At 38.0% G+C, this 20,928-nt stretch overlaps 1 protein-coding gene across 3 annotated transcripts in view; it reads right to left on the bottom strand.

The window, feature by feature from the left end:
- ADGB (androglobin) overlaps positions 1-13,098 on the bottom strand; it is a 101,758-nt gene extending 88,660 nt beyond the window's left edge. For 2 of the 3 annotated variants that reach the window (XM_065057507.1, XM_065057505.1), the window contains exon 1: positions 12,816-13,098. In XM_065057507.1, coding sequence (XP_064913579.1) covers positions 12,816-13,006 — 191 coding nt within the window. In that variant the 5' untranslated portion in view covers positions 13,007-13,098. The remainder of the gene's footprint in view (positions 1-12,815) is intronic. The other variant, XM_065057506.1, reaches the window with a different exon arrangement.
- Positions 13,099-20,928: the final 7,830 nt, after the last annotated feature.

The raw sequence follows: 20,928 nt of genomic DNA on the forward strand, positions 1-20,928 counted from the left end.
ATATACTTTCATGATACCTCTATTTCATCATGTACATTGGCTTTAAAAAGCTAAAGACACTATAATTTTCTCTTTCTTTTCCTTATATCACACACCTCTTCTTCTTTTTTTTTTTTTTTTTTTTTAGTTCCTAATGAGAAACAGCAGAATTCCTACAAATATGCCCAAGAGATCAGAAAGAAAACAGTGCTTTGCGTTACAGCTGGAGTGCTGTTTTTACAAACTGGTGCCAAGAAATATTTCTTTTAAAAAGAACAGCTAAATTTATTTAAATATTGACATCTTCGAGAGATTTGAAAGGGAAAGCTTCCTTTTTTTTATATTTGAGAACAGTTATTTTTTAACTTCTGGCCATATATTGCACGTAATATCATGTAGATATTTATAGTGATACTGATATCATCAGTGATATCATATAAAACCATATTCATATTTTGAATTCCAAAATTATAACTTCCTCTTGATATTTTGGTGACTTCACAGAAAAAATATGAACCCTGATTATGATTTACAGCATCACTCACATTGGACAAAGCATTTGACATTTCAGATAAAATTGTCAGTGTCATAGTTCACATATGCTCTTTTTCAGTTGCTATGCACAATATTCATTCGCTGTTTCTATATAGATGCAACATCATTTATAACTACATTCTAAAGACAAATACAGACTATATAAATGAGTAGTCTGGCTAGAGAAAGAGGGCGTGTAGCAGATGGCTCCTGAAAATACTGTTGAGCCCTGTCTCCCAGAAGGTGGAAGGAGGGGCAAGTCACCTGTGGGAGCAGAGACATTGGTCCAGTGTAGGGCAACGAAATTACAAAAGCAAAAGCTCAGCTGGAGTTGAAATAATCAAAGGACATCAAGGGCAAGGAAAAAAGCTTCTGTAAGTACACTGACAGCAAAAGGAAGACTATGTAAGGAAAGCGCGTGTCCACTGCTTAAAGGGGCAGAGAATTTAATGATACAGGACATAAGAAACACCAAGATACTCAGTGCCTTTTTGTGTCTTGGATTTCATTGGCAAATTTTGGCTTCCAGGCCTCCCAGTCTGTGAGCTTACTATCAGAGCTCGTGAGACTGCAGCGTTATCTACAGCAGAGGAAAGCAGCTAGGAGGCACTTAAGCCAACTGGACACACACAGGTCCCTGAGAGGAGTCAGGATGCGAGCAAAGGTACTGAGGGAGCTGACTGGAGTCACTCCAAGGCTCTTGACAATCATATTCAAAAGACCATGGCAATCAGGCAAAGTTTCTAATGACTAGAAAAAGGCAAACATCACATTCATCTTCAAAAATGGTAAGAAGGAGGATCTGGGGAACTACAGTGCTTGGAGACACTTTAAACTTCAATGGACAAGGACCTAAGCCACCTGATCTAAGCTGGCCCTGCTTTGAGCAGGAGGATGGACTAAGTGCCTTCCAGAGGCACCTTTCAATCACCATTTGTCTGTGATTCCACAATACTTTGTTGTTAGCAAAAATGAGGACAAAGGGGTAAAAATAAAGATTTCTCACCGTCTAAACAATAATGACATTCATCCACACTACCAGTAACTTATTGGAAGACAGCTGTGAAAATTCAATACCATCTGTGCCTTCTGCTGTGCAAACAAAAACATAACTTCTACCACTCTAACTGCAAGGAAGATGTATTCTCTGGAGTGATACCTTGCTTTGCTTTCCCATTCTTTGTCATCTCAGTCATTTGTAAATGGCCTCCAGCCTGTCTCTATTATGTTTGATTGGTCATTAATGGTATCATTTTGTCTCCAGCATTTTCTTGATGACTCAAATGGTGCTTCATTGTATATTCAATAATACTTAACAAGCAATTGAAAACCCTGAAGTGTTGATCAGTTTCTTTGGATTACTAGGAATGTCTGTATCTGTTTTAATTGTTTCAAAGAATCTGCTGTATCTGCATTAAATGCATGCATGCAGAACAAAGAAAACCAAAATGCTAGCTGTATCAACAACTTCAAAACTTGCAATATTTTTAAACTTTGTCCCTTTTAACATTGATTTAAATGCAACTCCTAGCAGCTTTTTAGGTATATTTACAAGCAAAAAAAGTCAAGTTAAAATTGTTATTTTTTTCTATTTTTTTTCTTATTTCAGATGAAATATCAATGACATATACAGCAATTTTAAATATTCAAGAATTACTTCTAATTTTTTGTATCTTTTTTCCTCCATCTAAGTCCATATTTTCTCTTTTAAATTTTTATAGAGAAGGATAGAAGTTTCACTCAATAATAATAGTAGTGATAATAATAATAATGATAAAGATGTTCTGAAGCTATTCCCAAAGAATTAAATAATAATTGCAATAATGCTATAAGATTTCTGACTCTTTGGGGGCAATAATGGAAAAATAAAAAAGCATCTTTTTAAAAAACTATGAGATATGGAAAGACTTGCCTAGCTTACTATCACACTAAGATAGAAAATTATTTTACAATACACTTTGACATAATAGAATACCCTCAACACTAACAATGCAGAAAACATGGAAACAGTGCTCTCTATGACTGAGATGTCTAAACTAAGTTCGGGAAGCCCAACTGACCTGCTTCACAAAAAGGACAATTCAATAAGATTTTGGAAAAATTCATAAAGAACTGCAATTTATTTGGACTCCAAATATAAATTACTAAGTGAAAAAAAAGACAGCTGAATTAATTAAAATACTGTATTTGAGTAAGGTTCTTAAGAAGTTTCTTTATTATAATAGAAGAATTGAATAATGTAATTCATTTAGAATTCTTTGAAACAAACTAATAGACACAAGGACAATTACTAGTATTTTATGCTCAAGTTGGACGGCTTCATAGTGCAACAGTATTTTAAACACTAACTTACTGGCAGACTTCCTTTTAATCCCATGCTAAACCCTAAAGGAGAAAAAGGAAGAATAAATTGCCAAATGAGGGAAACACTATGAAGCTGGCACTAATTCACCTCTGACCCTCTAAGCAGCTTCACCAAGAATACTGGTATAATTCACATAGTGCCAACAGGGGAAATAGGGAACGGCAGGATAGACAAACACAACAGGAAAAAAAAACGCAGACAGATTACCACCTAAGTTTTTCAGAGACTTAAGGTTTAACAGAGAGACAGGAGACAGGCCCACAAGGTACGGGAAGTGCACTTTCTCAGGCTAAATATAGTCATTTAGTTGGCAGTCATATATTTTGGCTGCTCACCCACTCTGTAAGCAAGATCTTGTCAATATGGTCAATGGAGCCTTGGGAGAAAGTATTTTATTCTTAAAGTAGATAGATCTATCTGTAAACTATCTATGACCATTCCTCACAGAGGGAACCCAGCAACACTGAAGGGATTCTTTTCAAGAGAATTACATAAGTATTGATATTTAGTTCAGAAGTATTGGTATTTAGTTTCAGAACAGCATGGCTACTCCACCTTCCTCTCTCAGTACTCAAGGCATTCTGGATTATCTGACAAGAATAATTTTGTGACACATAAAAATAACTGATGCACAATGCGGGTTTTTTAGAATTCAGGAAGACACCATTCTTTCTATTTCATTCTTTCCTCTAGATAAAGATCAAATACTCTCTTTCCTACTCTCCACTTACAAAAGTTAGATGCACCTTTAATGTTGCTTAGCATTTCAATGCAGTCACTTTCCTTAACAATAAACCAAAACACAACTCAGAAAAAGGAAGGAGAAAAGAATTAGTTTTTTTCTTTTGCTTAGATGAGAAGATCTGAGGATGGAAATGAGACATCTTACAGTAATTTTGATTTGGAATATCTGAAACAGATAAAATTGTTTAATAGTTCAAAAATAATGCCAGCATTGCTTCCACAATGACTCTGAGGCTTTATGCAGAAATGTGGCTGCAGCCTTGACAGATAAAAGTGCTTCAGCTTCTTCTGTCTCCATGGCTATACTTTGGAAGTTAGGAAAAAGAATCCCCAGGGATTCCACCATATTGATATGTTTTTCAAGGTTTCTGGTAATTTAATTGCATATGGATATATCTAATCTTTTTTTTTTTGTTTGTTTATTCTTTCTGCAATCCTTGTCATTCCTTATGACACAGGTTGCAAAGGTGATATTTTTTTGCAGCTGAATCCTTTTCAATTTCTATTTTCATTAAGGTTTTATTTGTTTATTTCTATTAAACCTACTTAAGTGTCAAAGTTTAAGATCTGCTTTATATTAGCATTCTAAGAAATCAATACAGAGGTTTCCATGGACTTAGGACATAGTACTGAGATCTTGGAGGATTGAGATGCAAAACTGAAAGCTAAATTTTTATTAATTTCATTAATTGCTGCTGAGTAGCTGAGCTACAGTTACTGTCAATGCATCTGTCCTTTGCTAGCTTCAATTATGGACTGAAATATGTCTTTGCTTAAAGCACATTTTGGAGAATCAAATGACTGAGTGCTAGTATCTGTAACAGGACTGTTTAAACAAACCAGCCCTTCTATTTGCAGTATGATACATTTAGATGGTCCAGCATGATTAGGTATTTATATACTAGCCTTTCTGTAGATGCAATGATTGTGAGTTTGGCCTTTATTTGATTCGCTCTATTAAGAATTTGTTTATCTATCTCCACAGTAGGGCATTTGTTGCTAAGTAACTGCCAACAAACCATCACTTCATCCCATCTTAGTGCTCCCTGTAGGTGTTTTAAATGGTCACCAACATTACCCATAGCATGCTTTGAAGATTAAAAAATAAACTGTGAATTTGATCATAACAGTACCCCAACAGAAGACAAAATGTATTTGATGCTCATCATTTTCACCTGGAAAGTGTTGCCAATCTTTTATCTTTCATTAAATACTATCTATTCTTTCCATTAGATGTCTGCAACCATTACAGTGTACAGCTTAGCTTCATTCAAACCCCAGAAAACACACTATTAACATACAACTGATGTCACTCTGGCTACAGTTCTTGTGATGGCCAATAGTTAAAGGAAATGATTCAGTAACAGGACATGATATTTAGGTAATTAATATCTGTTAAGTGAGTTAATGAGGCTCAGAGCTGAAACTTTCTTTCCTTCTTCCACTCCTCTGGTTGCTCTGAACTCCTCTATATGTACACAAAAAAGAGCAATCTGGAGTTAGAAATCCTACATCTCATATTCCCCATTGGATACCAATGTTGGGACACAGAGAGATAAGAAATTTGGGCTTTTTACACTTACCAGAAAGCAATAAAGAAAAATGTATCCCTTCCCTTGGATTGTTTGAGCAGTCAGAAGAAAAAATTATTTGCCCTAGTAAAGACTTTTATATTAGATGAAAAAGGGAAGAGAACAAACAGATGGTCCAACTTCTCTAAACATGTCCTGGGGGAAGCTACTTAACTTTTCCCTAATCTCTTCAGAACTCAAAGACAAAAGGCACCTTTGAAGACTTTATTTCAGGCAGAAAATTCTTTTAAACTCGAATCATTGAAACAGGTTTTCAAAAGCAGCATCTGAATATGTTAGAATCCCACGGCAGAAACCATGGCAACACTCAAGTTCATAAGAATCTGTAAAGGATATGAGAATATTCGACCAAGTATCAGTAACTCTGTTGCAAAACACTGTGCTCTTTTGCTTCATGCCATTCTTCAGAGGAGAAATGAGGAGAAGAAGTCATGATCAGATAATCTAATAAGCAGCTAAGGCAATATGGTCTTCTCTTTATTATTAATAGTCAGCAGCAATTCCAAAATAAAACCAAAATCTTTATGTGTTGTTTACAGTAATCTACCATTATCCTTATCTTAGACATTGGAGTGGAAACTGAAAGGACTGTCTGTGGAAGAAACATATACTAGTATAAGTGCTCAGAGCTCTCATGTTTGGGGAGATATTCAGGCCATGGATGCAATAAGCTCGTGTACAGTGTCAGAATTTTAGACCACTTTAGCCTTCTATTTTTGCATTCCAGGAAGGAGAATAGTTTTTATTGCATAAACTATAATTAGTAAGTGGCTGAAAGACAGAAGCAAAATCAGATAAAGTTACAAACTTCCTAAGGAACAGTGTGAACACCATTGCTTTCAACGGCAGCAGGAGTCAAACTCTGTAGCCTGTGAGAGAAATGCTAAAAAAGCTCAGCTTGTCATTTTCAGTGGCAAGAGCCAGCTGTAGTAAAAAATTCTTTCCCCCTGATTCCACAGAGCCAAAGGACTGCTCTGAAAAATCTTTTAATGTGGAACAGAAAAAAATACTACTTTACATATTTGAAAAACACTCTTGATAATGTAAGGTATCAGATGTCTAGAAGTCATTAATTTGCCAGCCTTTCATGTTCTACCACACTGGAGGTCACTAGGACTTTTAAAAGATACCCTTAAAAAAAATATTTTTTTTAATTTACATTTCCAAGAGTGCAAGATTAATCACAAGAGATGCCTGCCAAAGCAGAAATCTTGGAATATTTAGCTCTTAAATATGTATTTTTAATCTATAGAAAAAAAAAACAGCTTACAGAGGCGGGCTTTATATCCAGTTTTACAGGTAGAAATATGATTTACCAAGACTGAGCTAGAGTCACAGCAAAGGCCTGGAAAGAGAAGTGCCTTTTCTGGTGATCTTCAGCTGCCAAGATCAGCCAAGAGAAGTGAACTGATTCTTCCAAGGTAGTTGACTCTGGGTTATGCTCCAGATGGGACTGTTGTCAGCTGGCCTAAATCCTTTATGGTTACCTCGTTTCAAAAGATGGAGGTGCCAGGCCAAGTGAACTGAGTACAGACTAATACAGGCACCAAGGGGTCCCAACTGCACCTTGCAGTCTTTCAACAAGTCACAGGTTTGAGGGCAAGTAACATCTACATCCAATTTGTAGACCAAATTTCTGTTTAATCAACGCACGGTCCTTCCAACTAGCAGCAAATGACTACAGGTCATGAGTTAATGATAACACTGAGTTAGTTCTGAGTTAATGATAACACTTCAAAATCAGATGTTGTTTGTCTTTATGACAGATCGATTAAGATCTCTGTTCAAGTACAGTCAAGGCAAGCAAATAAAACACCAGGACACATTAGAAGCAGGATGTCCAATATATATTAAATCAGTACAATGCCATTCAGAATAATCCATGTTATGTCCTTTGCATGAAATACTATGTTTGGTTCCAGTTGCCCTAGCAAGGTAACAATAACTTTGGAAATTCAGTAATAGGCAATAGTTTAGAGCACGGAGTCATAACAAAGTGTAAAAGTACAAAATACTGAGTAGTACAGATAAGAGTGTATTATTTATCTGTTCTCATAAAAGAAGAAAAATAATGCACCTAACACAAAACAGAGTAAATTTAATATCAATAAAAGGAAAAATCTGATTGCTTAGCACGTAGTTAGCCAGCAGAACTTCTTTATATCAGATGCCACTCAGATGAGAATGATCTATAACTACTGAAAGAGCCTGTCTCAAGCAGCACATACCTCTGTCAAACTCAAGTCAAAAAAAGAAAAGGAATGTGCCACTTGGAGGATCTTAGTTCCATTCCACCAAGCTCTGTGTGAGAAACCACTAACAGCAGAGTCACAGAGCATCCACTTGTCCTGGTTAGCCTCCAAAGCAGGAAGCTGAGGATCTCTTTCCAAATCCTTCTTTACTGTATCTGATTCAAAGAGGGAAACAGAAGCCTTGTTCCCAAATAGTTGTACAGCACCTTAGAAATTATGGAAACAGTAACTTTTCTGAGTTTGTTTCTTCCAGTGTTTCCTGCTAAAAAGATTGAGCTGGACTTACGTTCAGCTATAAGAATATTGAGAATATTGCAGCATCTTTTTCCACACTGGCCTTTGGTACTCAAGTATCTTTTAAGAACACAGCTTGTGCTTTGCCCTTTTCCTTGGCATTAGTTCCTTTTTGGGTTCTGTAAAATCCTTTTGTGCCTTCTTTGTAGCACCTGGGTAATTAAGAATTAAAAATCTCTGCATGGCAGAGCACCTCAGTACTTCTGTGGATTTAGGTCAACTCATTTACAAAGCACTTCACATGCACTGATAAGAAAACCAGGAAATTCCATTTCTTCTGTGTTGGTTATACAGAGCTCTCAGAAGAAGCTAAAGACCATTAAGTAGATGAATAATCCATGGCAAACAGAGCCTCTAACGATATTTTAAGAACGCTTTCCTGTTTCAAAGCACAATTATTACTATTTTTCCTTTGACAGTGCTTTTTCTGCTAGACAGTTCTGCTGAAAGCTGCTTTTCTCCATTACACTGTTGATTGTAATAGACTAGATATCTGTTGCAGTCTGGTTGCACCATCTCCAACCAAAGGCTCATGGACAGTGTTTGCCTGCAAGATCCCCTGACATTGCTTTCAATTAAAGGGAAAGAACAAGCTAAAACTAAGACCAGTAGGGAGCACAACATTCAGTGTGATATTGCCACTGGTACATTACTTAATGTTTTGATGCCCATGAGTCCATGAAGTTTGAAATCTACCGATCAGGCTAGGCTGAGCTCTCAGGGGTTCATTGTTTTAATTAGAATTAACTAGGAAAACTAATTTGAATACATTATTTCCCAATTAAAATGTAATCTGGTTAATCAAAAAGTCAATTTACTGGTTAGCTTATATGCTATTTTAGTATGTTTATCATATTTACTTGGGGAAGAATCCATTGTCTCACTACAAAGCATGAAACTAAAAACAAATTAAAGGCAGAAGTAAAGGGAAAAAAAAAGTAGTAACAAATTGGCAATACAGCTTAAAGTTGTACTGCACTTACTCACTGAAATGTTTCTATGAATGAGACACAGGTGCTGAAAGCAAGATCTTGATCCTTCTGGCTAGAAAATCCCAACACTTAGAATTCTAGGTGTACTTAATTTTTGAGACTTGAGATCATGTTTCTTATAACCATAACTTTGAAACTAACTGTATTTTTAAAGAAAGTCCAGTTTCCAATAAATGGGGGAGAATTAACAAAAAAATAGATATGACTAATCCAAAAATTGCAAGTTTATGGCATCAGCAATAATGGGGAGTAGTATCCTCAGTGTCTTTTGTCCAAAATTGTAATTGTTTCAAGCCTCTAGCAGAACCACCAAGCCATACTCATCTCATCTCATCTCATCCAAGATAAAAAAAATGCATATGTATCTACATACAAATCTAACTAGCTTTTACAATAATACAGCAACCCCTTATCTTAGTAACACCTACGTTTCAACATGAGTTCAAAGACAGATACACCATTGAGTTACTCTCTTGAACAACAAACATAAGAACAGGAGTACTGAGTCAGGGCAAGGGTGAGCTATAGCCCAACATCTTGTTTCAAACAGTACTTGCAACTGAAAGCTTACAAAGAGCACGAAGGCATATATAGTATATTTCTCTAATATTTTGATAGTCTCCAATCATTGTCAGCTCAAAGCAGTTTCTGAGCTACGTGTGGTTGCTATTTATTTATATACTCTTCAACAGATTTCTTTTCTGCATACTTGTTCCATGACCCCATGTAAATTTTCAGTGCCCATTAAAACTTAAACTAACCAACATGAGTACTGCAGCACAGCACTAAAAGCAGCTTCAAGTTCAAACACTGTGCATCAAAAAAATCAATTCTCTAAACCTTTAAAACACTGCTATAGCCTAAACCTTAAGAATATTTACCTGAGAAACATGTGCCAGCAATGGATAAAACCTCAATCACAAGCCTTGGCTTACTCCTTATCATAGGCATATGAGAATTCAAGCATGAATTAGCAATGCATCTATTTTTTTTTTCCATTTTTACTGTCCTGGTTTTCAACCTTAAGAACAAACATTAGGTAATCCTAGGCTGTACAACAGCACTGCAGCAACTGGCTACTCATTGAAATCATCAGGCTCACAGCTAAACTTAAATCATTTATTTCAGCCAGCCCAGGCTTCAGCCTGCCTCTGCAGGTCCTTAAGAGCCCTTCAGCAGTAAATATTGTTCTTGGTCACTGCTGTTCCTAATAAGAACTCCAACAACACTCTGACCTTCTGCTTTACATCAGTGACCTCTGCCTCTGTCACAGTTATATCTAAATCACTTGCCTCCCTTGGCATTGACCATTAACTACTCACTTTTGTCCCTAATAATGCAGACACTAATTCAGATTTCTCTTTGGGCTGACAGATGCTGATGACTCAAGTTTAATTGAGAAGATTTGGCCTGATGGCACAGAATTTCACCAAATTCATTTAAAAAGCATTTTAGTTCATTATTCATTCTTATACTAGCCAGAATCTCTTTCAGTGCCAACACAGACATCAATTCCTGTTCACCGTAGCTGTTGAAACCCGGGAGAGATGAGATTCTCAGTAGCCTCTAATGGTGCAATTAAGGAAAGCTATAACGATGGCAGTTCTTTTGAGCTCTTCAACCTGTCATCTCTAGCAACTGCCTAGCTCCAGAAGGGAATTGATATCTAATTAGAAAGCTGTAATGAAGAGAGACCCAATGGAGCATCCTGCAGAGACTCATGCAAAGTCTGGCTTAGTGAGTCCAAAGGAATTTTCCTGCCTTCTCCATATGTTTCGGAGGTCCCACTCCAGCACTGCGATATATCCACCAATAATCCCCATTGATTTTCCACAGTACAGATGTCCTGCGCTGACTGTTGTATGCACTTATGGGGAAAAAGAAGCCCAATCTCACTAGAAATCAAGCAAAGTAATTTTAAGGTCATCAAAATAGATTTTCCAGCTGTTTGTACACATTGGTCTCAGATGGTTTCTGCACTAATGTTATCCACAAGATTTGAAAAATATAACACTGTAATTATTTTTGGCAAGAATCGACAGTTCTCAGGATTAAGAAAAAATAATCTAAAAACTATTAGCCTTTTTTTCTTTTTATAGTACTGATATTTCTATTCAGTATTTCAATCATTGCAGACATATAAAAGCAAGTAATGTTTACTATCAGGAAAGCATTATTAGAGAAAATACAAAATATTTTTGACATTTTTATCCCTGCAACTAAGAGTTGTGCCCAAAAATAAAGCAGAGATCCTCAGGGAAAGCCTACGCTGCAATTACCACAGAATGCTAAACTGACAGGACAATGTTTTCTCAGGCAGCCTGCAAAGACCCATTCCTCTTTCTGATACAGGGATAGTAACACTGCTTAAGTACTTGTAGACATGCAAAATTCGTGCACTGCAAGCTGTCTCTGTCTCAAACGCACTGAACAAGCTGGGTAACAGAATAAACGTAAATAGGAAATATCTAATAAGTAATTGTCACAACTCTAAGAAACACAGCTCCAATCTTAGAGTGCATATGTAAGATTTACTTCTAGTATCCACTTAAAAAAAAAGAGACTTACTGAACTGCCTTTGATAAAACATTTATGATCACTACTAACACTTGCCTACTATTAGGAGAAAAACATTATATGAGAAAATGTAGAACAATCTCTCCAACACAGGGATTGCCAACCAAAATGAGCAATTTTTCTCAATTATAAATAGTAAGAGCAGCAGGATTAATCATTTTGTCCCAGAGTAGACTCCTGAGAAATCAGCTTGGTACTCTGCTGATTTTTCTTGACAACAATGATACAGATCTAGCCTTAAATCACAAAGTTGAACTTTCTCTACATTTGTGGCTAGAATTGTATTTTCTAGTAAATGAATGAGATTCGTGTCTTTTTCTCATGAACCTGCATACACAGAATATCTTTGCTGTAATACAGATATTGCTTATTAGACAGAATCTTTCCCTTTCCAAATAGAGAAATAACATGTTAATCTCTCTGCTCACTAAGTGAGTCTCTCAAGAGACTCTACTTACATAGAAATATTTAAGAAATGAATAGGAAGAATGACTTTTTAATATACTTGATCTCCTCAGATTCATTCTAATATAAAGCAAACATTCCAGTCATTGGAAATTGTTTCTCCCTTCTGTAAACAAAATTCATGTGCTGTAAGAGTCATCAACAATTTTGCCCTGAAAACTTCAGCAAGCTTAGCTCTTCTACCTGATGAAAATGGAGGCTATGTATTGTCCTGATTCACAGCTTCAAGCTTCTTTTAAACTCAAACAACATTTCAGTGAACACTTCTGTCTGCTCCCGACCATAAGTAGAGTGCTTTGTACTGTGTGCTGGGGCCAGCGCGTATGTCCCTCACATACAGAATCAGCCAGGTGGCAAAGCTACCCACCCGTGTAACCCATGTGCCACAATCTTCTCGTTCCTCCTGCTCTCCTCCAGGTCTGAAGCACCTTGTCTGACAGATCAGCTATGGGACACGACACACATAACATCGCTTCGGCAGGATGACACTACCGGACGGGTGCATAAGAAATACCATAGGAGAAAGATAGTACTAGTTTCACACTGAGCTCGCCCTCCAGTTTAAACAAACAAAAGCAAACCAACAACAACCAAACCCCACCTTGTCTACTGAAATCACTCTTAATTAAGTATCCACTTGAGCATATAAACTTTCTTTGCATAAGTTATTTGCACGCACAGGACTGCGAACAAACACCTCCTCTGCCTGTGTCCAGCCTGTGACCATGGCGACAAGACCGCGGCACCGCCGCCGCGGGCAGCCCAGCCCAGCCCAGCCGCGGGCAGCGCAGCCCTAAACGGCCGCCCGGGTCTGAGGAAGCAGGCGCGCAGCAGAGAAGCCCCGGGGAAAGTTTCCAGACCCCCGCGGGGGCGGCCGAGCCCCCGCCCCGGGAGCGGCAGCAGCAGCCCCGGCCGGGCACCCCAGTGCCTCTCCCGGCGCGCCCGCCTGGCACCCCGCCGCCGGTCGGCGGGACACAACTCTTATCCCGCACCATCCCTTCTTCCCTCCCGGGGCTCTTACTCTTTGGCCGAGACGCCCAGCAGGACTGAGCTGGCACGGCTGCCGAGCTCCTTCTTCTTGCTCCCCTTGGTGGACATGGCCGTGGATCCCGACGCGTCCGTCGCGTTGCTTGGCGACCTGTCCCGCCGAAGGTTGCGGGTCCAGCGCCGCCCGGCGGCCCAGGGGCTCTTCGCCCAGTCCCGCCCCGGCATTGTCCCTGTCCCCGTCCCCCCGGGAGGAAGAGGCGACAGGAGGCACCCACGGCGGCAGGAGGGGCCGGCGCAGCCGCTTCAGGGCAGCGGTTGTGCGGTGGGGGGGCGCCCCGCGCAGCTCCCACCCGCGCACCGTGTCTACCTGGGGCAGCGGGCGAGGCGGGGAAGCACGGACACGGTCCTCGCCGCCGCCTTCATGTTCAAGGAACCAAAAACCTGATGCAAAGTGCCCTTGCGGAATGAAGCTTAGCTTTGAAGTTGACAACATACCGCTTTCTGAGCTTAAACAGAGGCCTCGGGGATCTTTCTAAACACAGTAATTCGAAAAAAGCTAGAGACATAGAACAAAGTGCATTTTAGTTATAAGCATGACTAAGTGTATCTTGAACAAGTAAGGAACAAGAGCAAAAATTACTGATTTGAAATGGTAGCATTTTTTGCCCCTTTTTACATGAGTACATGGCAAACTGCCCTGGAAAGCAGAAAAAAAAAAAAAAACACCCCAAAAAACACCACCACAAAAAAGCACAAAAAATCCCCCACAAAACAACAACAACCAACAACAACAACCAACACAAAAAACACAAACAAACAAACAAAACAAAACAAACAAAAAAAACCCCACACAAACTTAGTCCTGGGGCCTGGAGAGAGTTTAAAGCTGGAATGTGCAAGTATTTATTTTCTTTCTTAATTTCAAAATGATACGACTAATTAATTCCTGATATGAAGCCTATGATTACCGAAGTCAATGGAGGTCCACCAAGGTCAGGTAAAACTAACATTAATCAGCTATTGTACTTTTGAATTCAGTGGATAGTTGACTTCAGCCAAACTAAGCAGATTTTTTTCAGACACATTCCAGATACTACATTATTGCTCACAATGCCTACTTCTAACTCTTAATCCATTTGCTAATTGCCAATCTGTAGTGCATGATGAAGACTCCATGATAAAATAGAACACACTTGTTCACTTACCCAAGCTAAGTCCTTTTGAACTATAAAAAACACAATGAAAATTTATTTGTGGAGTTGCAGAGGACAGGACTAGATCAAAAGATACCGGGAAAAATATGCAGATGTTGCTACATCTAGAGGCTTATTTTGGACAAATGTCAGATCTTGATTTATATCAAGATGACAGAAGGCCAGATACATACTTTTAAATATCAAAGTGGAAAATTCTTCCACATCTTTGCATTTCCTTCAGCATTATGTCCAACAGCATCCATTTTAAATAAGGTACCTTGGGACATTCTCACTTGAGAACCGCATAAATACTTGAGGTTTGTTTATTTCTTTTTCCAAAGAGATACCAACTGTTCAGTCTGAAATTATGCTGTCAAATATTCATCAGGGCATACAGACAAATAATAGAGACAGAGGTGAGTTCAAACATCTGGCTACTGCTTTGGTACCAGTGCAAGGCTGTTAATTTCCAAATCGTATTGGAGGGTGATGCATGCTTGCAGACTGAGGCTGGAGCTTACAGGACTGAGTTTGTGACTCAGGCTGAAATCAACTCAGTGATTTTATCTGTGTTCTATTCCTCTGAATCCTTTTTCCTTTCCTATGCTCACTGGGTGGAGAAACTACTATGGAAAAGTATCTATGAAATATAGTGGCAAAAGGCACTGGTGTAAGTTTTCCTAGTAGGAAAACTTCCTTCCTAATCCCATCTTAGATGACCAGTGAGATTTACAGCATTCCAGCAAATATAGTTATTGTAATACAATTATGTGAAAGATAACAAAATAAGTAACTGAAATTTGAGTGCATTTCTCTTTAAACATTTTTGGGTGGTGATGAAGGAAGGACAGAAATCCAAAGAGAATGTCTGTAAGCTACAGAGTCCTTCATTCTTTGCTCTTTAGTGATAGCTGCTACTTATGAAATTCAAAATGCAGCTTTTACGATAAAATTCTACAATGTAATCGTTAGCAAAGAGGGCTGGTATTAAAAGCACATATGTAGGTGCTTTCTGAAGAAAAAAAAATCTCAAGTTTTGCATCTGAGAAGTTATATCTTTTTTTTTTTTTTATTCAATAAGTTAATTTAGAATTCCATAACCTAAGAGCAATGACAAGGGCAGCTTGTTTGGAAAGAGATGTTAATCTGAATTTTTTAAAAGCTAGTTTTCTAACTGGCAAAGAATCTGTAAGGTCAAATCATCTGTTTCACTAGCCTCATGTCTCAAGCCATGAAGTATATTTGACAGATGCTCCCTAAGGGGAAAATTGTTAGGGTAGAGGCAGCCTTACAGTTAAAAAATGTAAAATAACTATACAAGACAGTAAAACAAGAACAGTGCAGTTGTATGTTAGTATCTAGTTACATCCTAACGCAATTCTAAGATAACAGGCACTGGTTAGTGATGGATGGATGGCATTCTGGTCACCATTCTTCTGAGACGCTATTCAAAATAAGGGATTTTTTTTTTTTTGTTCTCCTTAAACCATGACATTATCAACCACTATAGCACACACCAAGTCACTTACAGGAAAACTTCCTTTAAAGTCCTAAATATTTTGTACATTTTTGTAGGTACAAATACCAGCTGGAGAGAACAGGAAAAAACATGAACAGGAACACTATCAAAGCTCTTCTTGGGCTCTTAGAGCTCAGACTTTACTCTGATTTTACACAAGGCACATGTATTTCAGAAGAATGCAGGAAAAAGCTGTCACCTTAAGAAGGCTTGGAAATATGGTAGGGGGGGATTTTAATATATAGAAATACCTGATGGGGAAACTAAAGGCCCTGCAGTGTGTGACAAAGCTTGGGAGGAGCAGCCCCTGCACAGAGTTAGGAACAGCTATCTGCTGAGGTGATATACGGGACAAGGAACTGAACTTGAGCGAAACCACCCTTGAACAGACAGACTGAAACTATTCACAAGCAGCTGTATTCTGTTAACTCTTAAGTCAGCCTGAGGCTAGGGAGCAAAGTGGGAAAATGATTATATTAATATCTTAGGTAAACCGGTAGAGTAAGGCAAGGCAGGGAAGAAAATTGCAACCAGCTGTATAACAGAAAACAGTCTTCTAAGCAAAGGACCTTCTGCCCACTGCCATTTCAAAAATACCTTATGGCAATATGTCTCATCTGATCTTGCCAGAGACATGCCTTTTCTTGGATTCTAGCCTCTCTTGCATTTGACATGGTGCTAGAAAAGATTCTGATGTGCTGCTACTTTCCCTTTTTGTTCAGCTTTTTTGCTAGAGCACCTTTTCATCACATTGTCATGATACAGCCTCATTTTGGAAAAACATAGCCCCAAAATATTAAGTAAAATATATTCCACAGGACCACTGCATCACATGGACACATATTTAGCTTTAAGCCAAGGTGTTTTTGTGAACTGGGTCCCACTACAACTCTGTCCACTTAAGTAAGATGGAAGAGAGTGCAGGCAGTAGAAAAAAACTGAAGTAACTCAGAGCAGTGCCATTGCCTTTCTTTCATAAACTGACGATTCATAACAGGATTATCTGTGCAAAAAGGAAAACCTTCCCAGTTTTGATACAGTGTGAAAACCCCTATCTGAAGTGTGGAATTAAGGGCAACTATGAAGGCATCTGCTGTACTCTAGCTACTGGAATTGTTAAGAAGTGGGGATCCTGACAGAGATAGTAGTATCACTTAAATTTCAAAATGTTTGACTAAAAGATACAATGAATTTTGATAGTAGCCTGAGGGAAAGAATGATATTTCTGTTTTTAAAATGAGAATACACAACTAATGCAGTTAACAACTGAGCTGTAGACACTATTAAATATCTTAGTACAGCATTGTACTACAGTGTTTTGTTATTTATAACTAAGGATGCAACTTTCTTGCAGGAGACTGAAAGAGTCTTTTTTTTTTTTTAAGTCAAGGCATGCTGCAGGTCATAGAAAATCCTGCTTAATCATTATTAACTTCAGTGCAGTTTTAAGTGTAGTTCCAGTTGCGTATACAGGCTAAAAGGAAAACGTTATACTTGAAAAAAATGCAAAAACATGTTTGAGGCACAGTAATTTAAAGTTAAGACAATGTGTCTTGCTGGGGCAGACATTTTGCTACATCAATGCTGGGACAGCAGTGTCAATTAAAATCCACTCAAATATGCCTTGACATAATATGAACAATGGAAGTGGATAATGCAGCCCAAGTACTGTACTAGAGAGTAACCTTCAATATGACAGTCTACAAGACACTTTTGAAATACAAAAACTAAGAACCAAACCCATCTGAATGTGAGGTATTGAAAGTCCATTATTCTGGATGAATACTATGTCCTATTTTGATATATACCAAGAAGGGCCAAGCAGTTTAGAAACAGAGTTAGCTGAAAGCCCATGCTGCCTTTAACCGTTAGAGCGCCAAGACCTGATAATTATTAGCATAACTTAATCTTTCAGAAGGGTCACGATAATAAACAGGTTTAAAGTTCCTGAGTTAAAAAAAAAGGGGGGGGGGGGGGGGCAAACCAGAAGCCTGTATGTTTTATCAAAAGACTGAACACTGTTTTATTTCTAGAACCTGTAAAAGATAACTTTAAAATGTCACATGACATGTAGCAAATATTTTTACTCCCAGTTACAAATTGAGGGCAATAAGGCCAGAAATCCTGCATGTTTTAACTCCATTTAGAGTTCAGGCCAAATGATGATTTACCCAGTGATAAAAAGGTGCAATTCACTATACTCATCTCTTATCATCTTTGCAAAAGGATGAAGGAACCACTGTTGAGATGCTGGCCCTCTGCTTGTACACTTCCCAAGCCAAAGCTATCTGAAACACCATCTCCACCTAAAAAAGGAAGTTTTTCATAAGGTAACTGGGTAGGAAGCATTTTGTATGTACACCAATTGAAATGATAACCATCTCAAAGAATGTCTTGAGTATGTGAACAACATAGGATGTCTAAGCTAGAAATTTTCACTGAACAAACACTATTTTAGGTGGTGATAAAGGAGCCCATAATCATATGTTTAAAAATTCACCAAGAATTTTTTTGCTGTTTAGACACAAATTGAAACAGAAGTGAGCTTACAAACACATCTTTACAATGGTCATGTACAATTTATTTCAAATAAACTTCCCTACATAGTCAGATCCATATCTACTATGTTCCTTATTTTCAATACTATTCTGCCACAGGACAACGAACTCTGTCTGAAGTAACCTTTTGCATACTGCCAAGTAAATTATGTATTTCAATTCAGAGTAATTTCTCACTGGCATTTTGCTAGTATATTTTTGCTCCTGAAATTATATCACTACCCCCATTTCTTGAATTCTTCAGTTACTCATTATATGAAGGATGAAGGCATACATACACTTAGAGAACTGTATTCCTGCACCAAATACAGTGTTCTGTAAAGGGAGAAAACAGGTAGCAAGTTCTATTTTGGAACCAAGGTCACTAGCAAGATGTTAAGACTAAGAAAAGTAAGGCAGCAACAGTTTAAGAGCAAAATGTTTCACCATTCAATAGCATAGTTCTACTGCACATATTTCTCTTATAACTACTTCCTTTTATTACCATATATCAAATAGTTACTCAGGCACCAAGTCTGTAAGAATGACTCAAACTACTCCCCAGTGATTAATCACTACAGATAAACAAGGATTTGTTCAGTTTAAGGAAACTGAATGCTATTACAACTCAATAGGTCTGACACAAAGATTAAACAAACAATCCTGGAGCTTGGAATAGCTCCTATTTTTCTGCTACTGCAGTTAAGATACACCTAGAAAATCCCATGCTAAAAGATCACTAATTGCTTTAACTCCTTCCTAGTTTTGTCAGCAATGCCTCATTAAGCTTTTTAAATGAATAGGCTGACTTCACATTAGCTGCAAAGACACACTGCACAGCTACAATCCAGGAGGACTACGTGCCATCTCCAGCCTTTAGGAAATTAGTTGATGGAAACATGCCAGGAGAGACATTTTACTGAGGCAGTGATTCAGAACTTTAATTTTTTAATCTCAAAACTGTTCCTTAAATAGAGGGACTCAGAAGTCAGGTACTTGCTCATTTAAGATTGATATATTCCAGATTGCAAGAGATAATGAAATAAAATAACATGGGACCTATGTTCATATGATTGAGATGAATCATCATTTTACTACATATCCTGTAAAAGTAAAACAAATGATGTTTGACACTTTTTGCCCATTTATTAGCCTGAAGTTAAACTGGTTCTGTCTAAACTTCCACATATCTTTCCAAATCAAAGTTCTTGGGTTAATTAGGACAAGGCTTCATGACTAGTTTAATTGACCTAAAAACTTCTCCACGAACTACAGTCTCATCCTCCTCTATGAGGAGGATGCTCCCATTCACTTCCTCAGGCTAGACCACCAACCTTTACTTATAGTTTTTTTTATTTATAGTTTTCACCTTCTAGCTGGATCAGATTTCCTGAACTGCTCTACCATTCTCAAACATAGTAATGCTCCCTCCAAGGAACAGGAGTGAAAATGCAGTTTGTAGCATGAAGGAAGACTGGCCATCTTTTGAAGCTCAATTCTTTTACCCCAGAAAGGTGAAGGGAAAAAAAAAAAGAAAACACACACCACCACCAGAACAAATCTCCATCACACAAGTATAAGTCAAATTGGTATTTCTTAAGTCTAGTAGTATGAAAACCAGAGTCTGGTCTGTAATAGAGTCTGCACAGTCACTTTAAACCCTCAGGTTTTTATTTTTATAAATTATAGTTTCTGAACCTCACCGTCTCAAATTCTCCTGTTAATGATAACCTGTATCAAAACTAGTATACTCCACCACAGTTTGAGTCACAGCTATTCCACATTCATGTGGAGCTTTGGAAGAACACAAGCTACATGCAGAGTAAGGTAAGTTCTTAAACAGCAGCAATAGCACTTAAAGCAGAAATTTAAACATTCTTGAAATGTAATCCCATGAAGATAAATTGTCAGCAACAGGACCCAGATGAGAGTCATGCATTCAGGTAGAGTTCCAAAGCTTCAGACTTTGGTTTTCATTCTGCTGTTGAATCTGAAAAGTAGAAACAAGAAAAAGTACAACCACTGTTTGGAAAACGGTCTACCTCCACTGGCAGTCTTCTCAGTAGAGCAGGAACCAGCAATTGAATATGGACCTATGCCATACTAGACATACTCAAGAGTTTGTCTTTTCTGCCCATTAGTGACAAACTTCATGCTACAAGACATAGGCTCAGTAAAATTACAGTTGAAGCGAAGTGAACATGAAAATGCATTTTGTTTGGCCATCAAGATTTATGTTTTAATCTAGTCAAAAAGCAAATACAAAGGCTATACACATGTCACGCTGGCTAGTTACTGGATTTGTACAGCTATGATTGAAATTGGAAAAAGAGTACACTGGAGATTAAACAGCTTATTAAAAGTGAGTTTACAGTCTAAATGAAGTTATTCTGCAAGTGACTAAATCGGAAGATTATGGTAGTCCCAGGTTAGCTAGAAATGTTAAGAACTCTAGCAAGCCAGCAAGCAAGGAACATGGATGGGATACAGCTTCCCTTCTGAAGTGCTACAGGCTTTCAAAAAAAAACCACACTTAGTGTCAATCAAGCTTTAAGTGTCTAATATATCTGCATAAGACTAATGGACATTCTTCACAGTGGTGATGGTTGGACAATGAGAGACCATGGACATAAGTTGAAGCTGGAGAAGTTCAGATATTATAAACTCCCACAAGTACAGTCAATCATTGAAACAACTTTCCCAGGGCCATACAGTCTCCATTGTTGAAGTTTTAAGACCAGACCACATGAAAGCCTGAGCAATGTAGTATGACCTTGCTTGGAGAAACATCTTGGCTTAGAAGGTTCTTAGGAAGTCTATCTAAATTATCCTATTATGCTAAGCTAGTTAAACCCAGTTTTAGCTTATGCCAAGACCTACTGTGATGATTTTAAA

This window comes from Columba livia, chromosome 3, assembly GCF_036013475.1.
Source record: "Columba livia isolate bColLiv1 breed racing homer chromosome 3, bColLiv1.pat.W.v2, whole genome shotgun sequence".
In the NCBI taxonomy this organism is placed as follows: Eukaryota; Metazoa; Chordata; class Aves; order Columbiformes; family Columbidae; genus Columba; species Columba livia.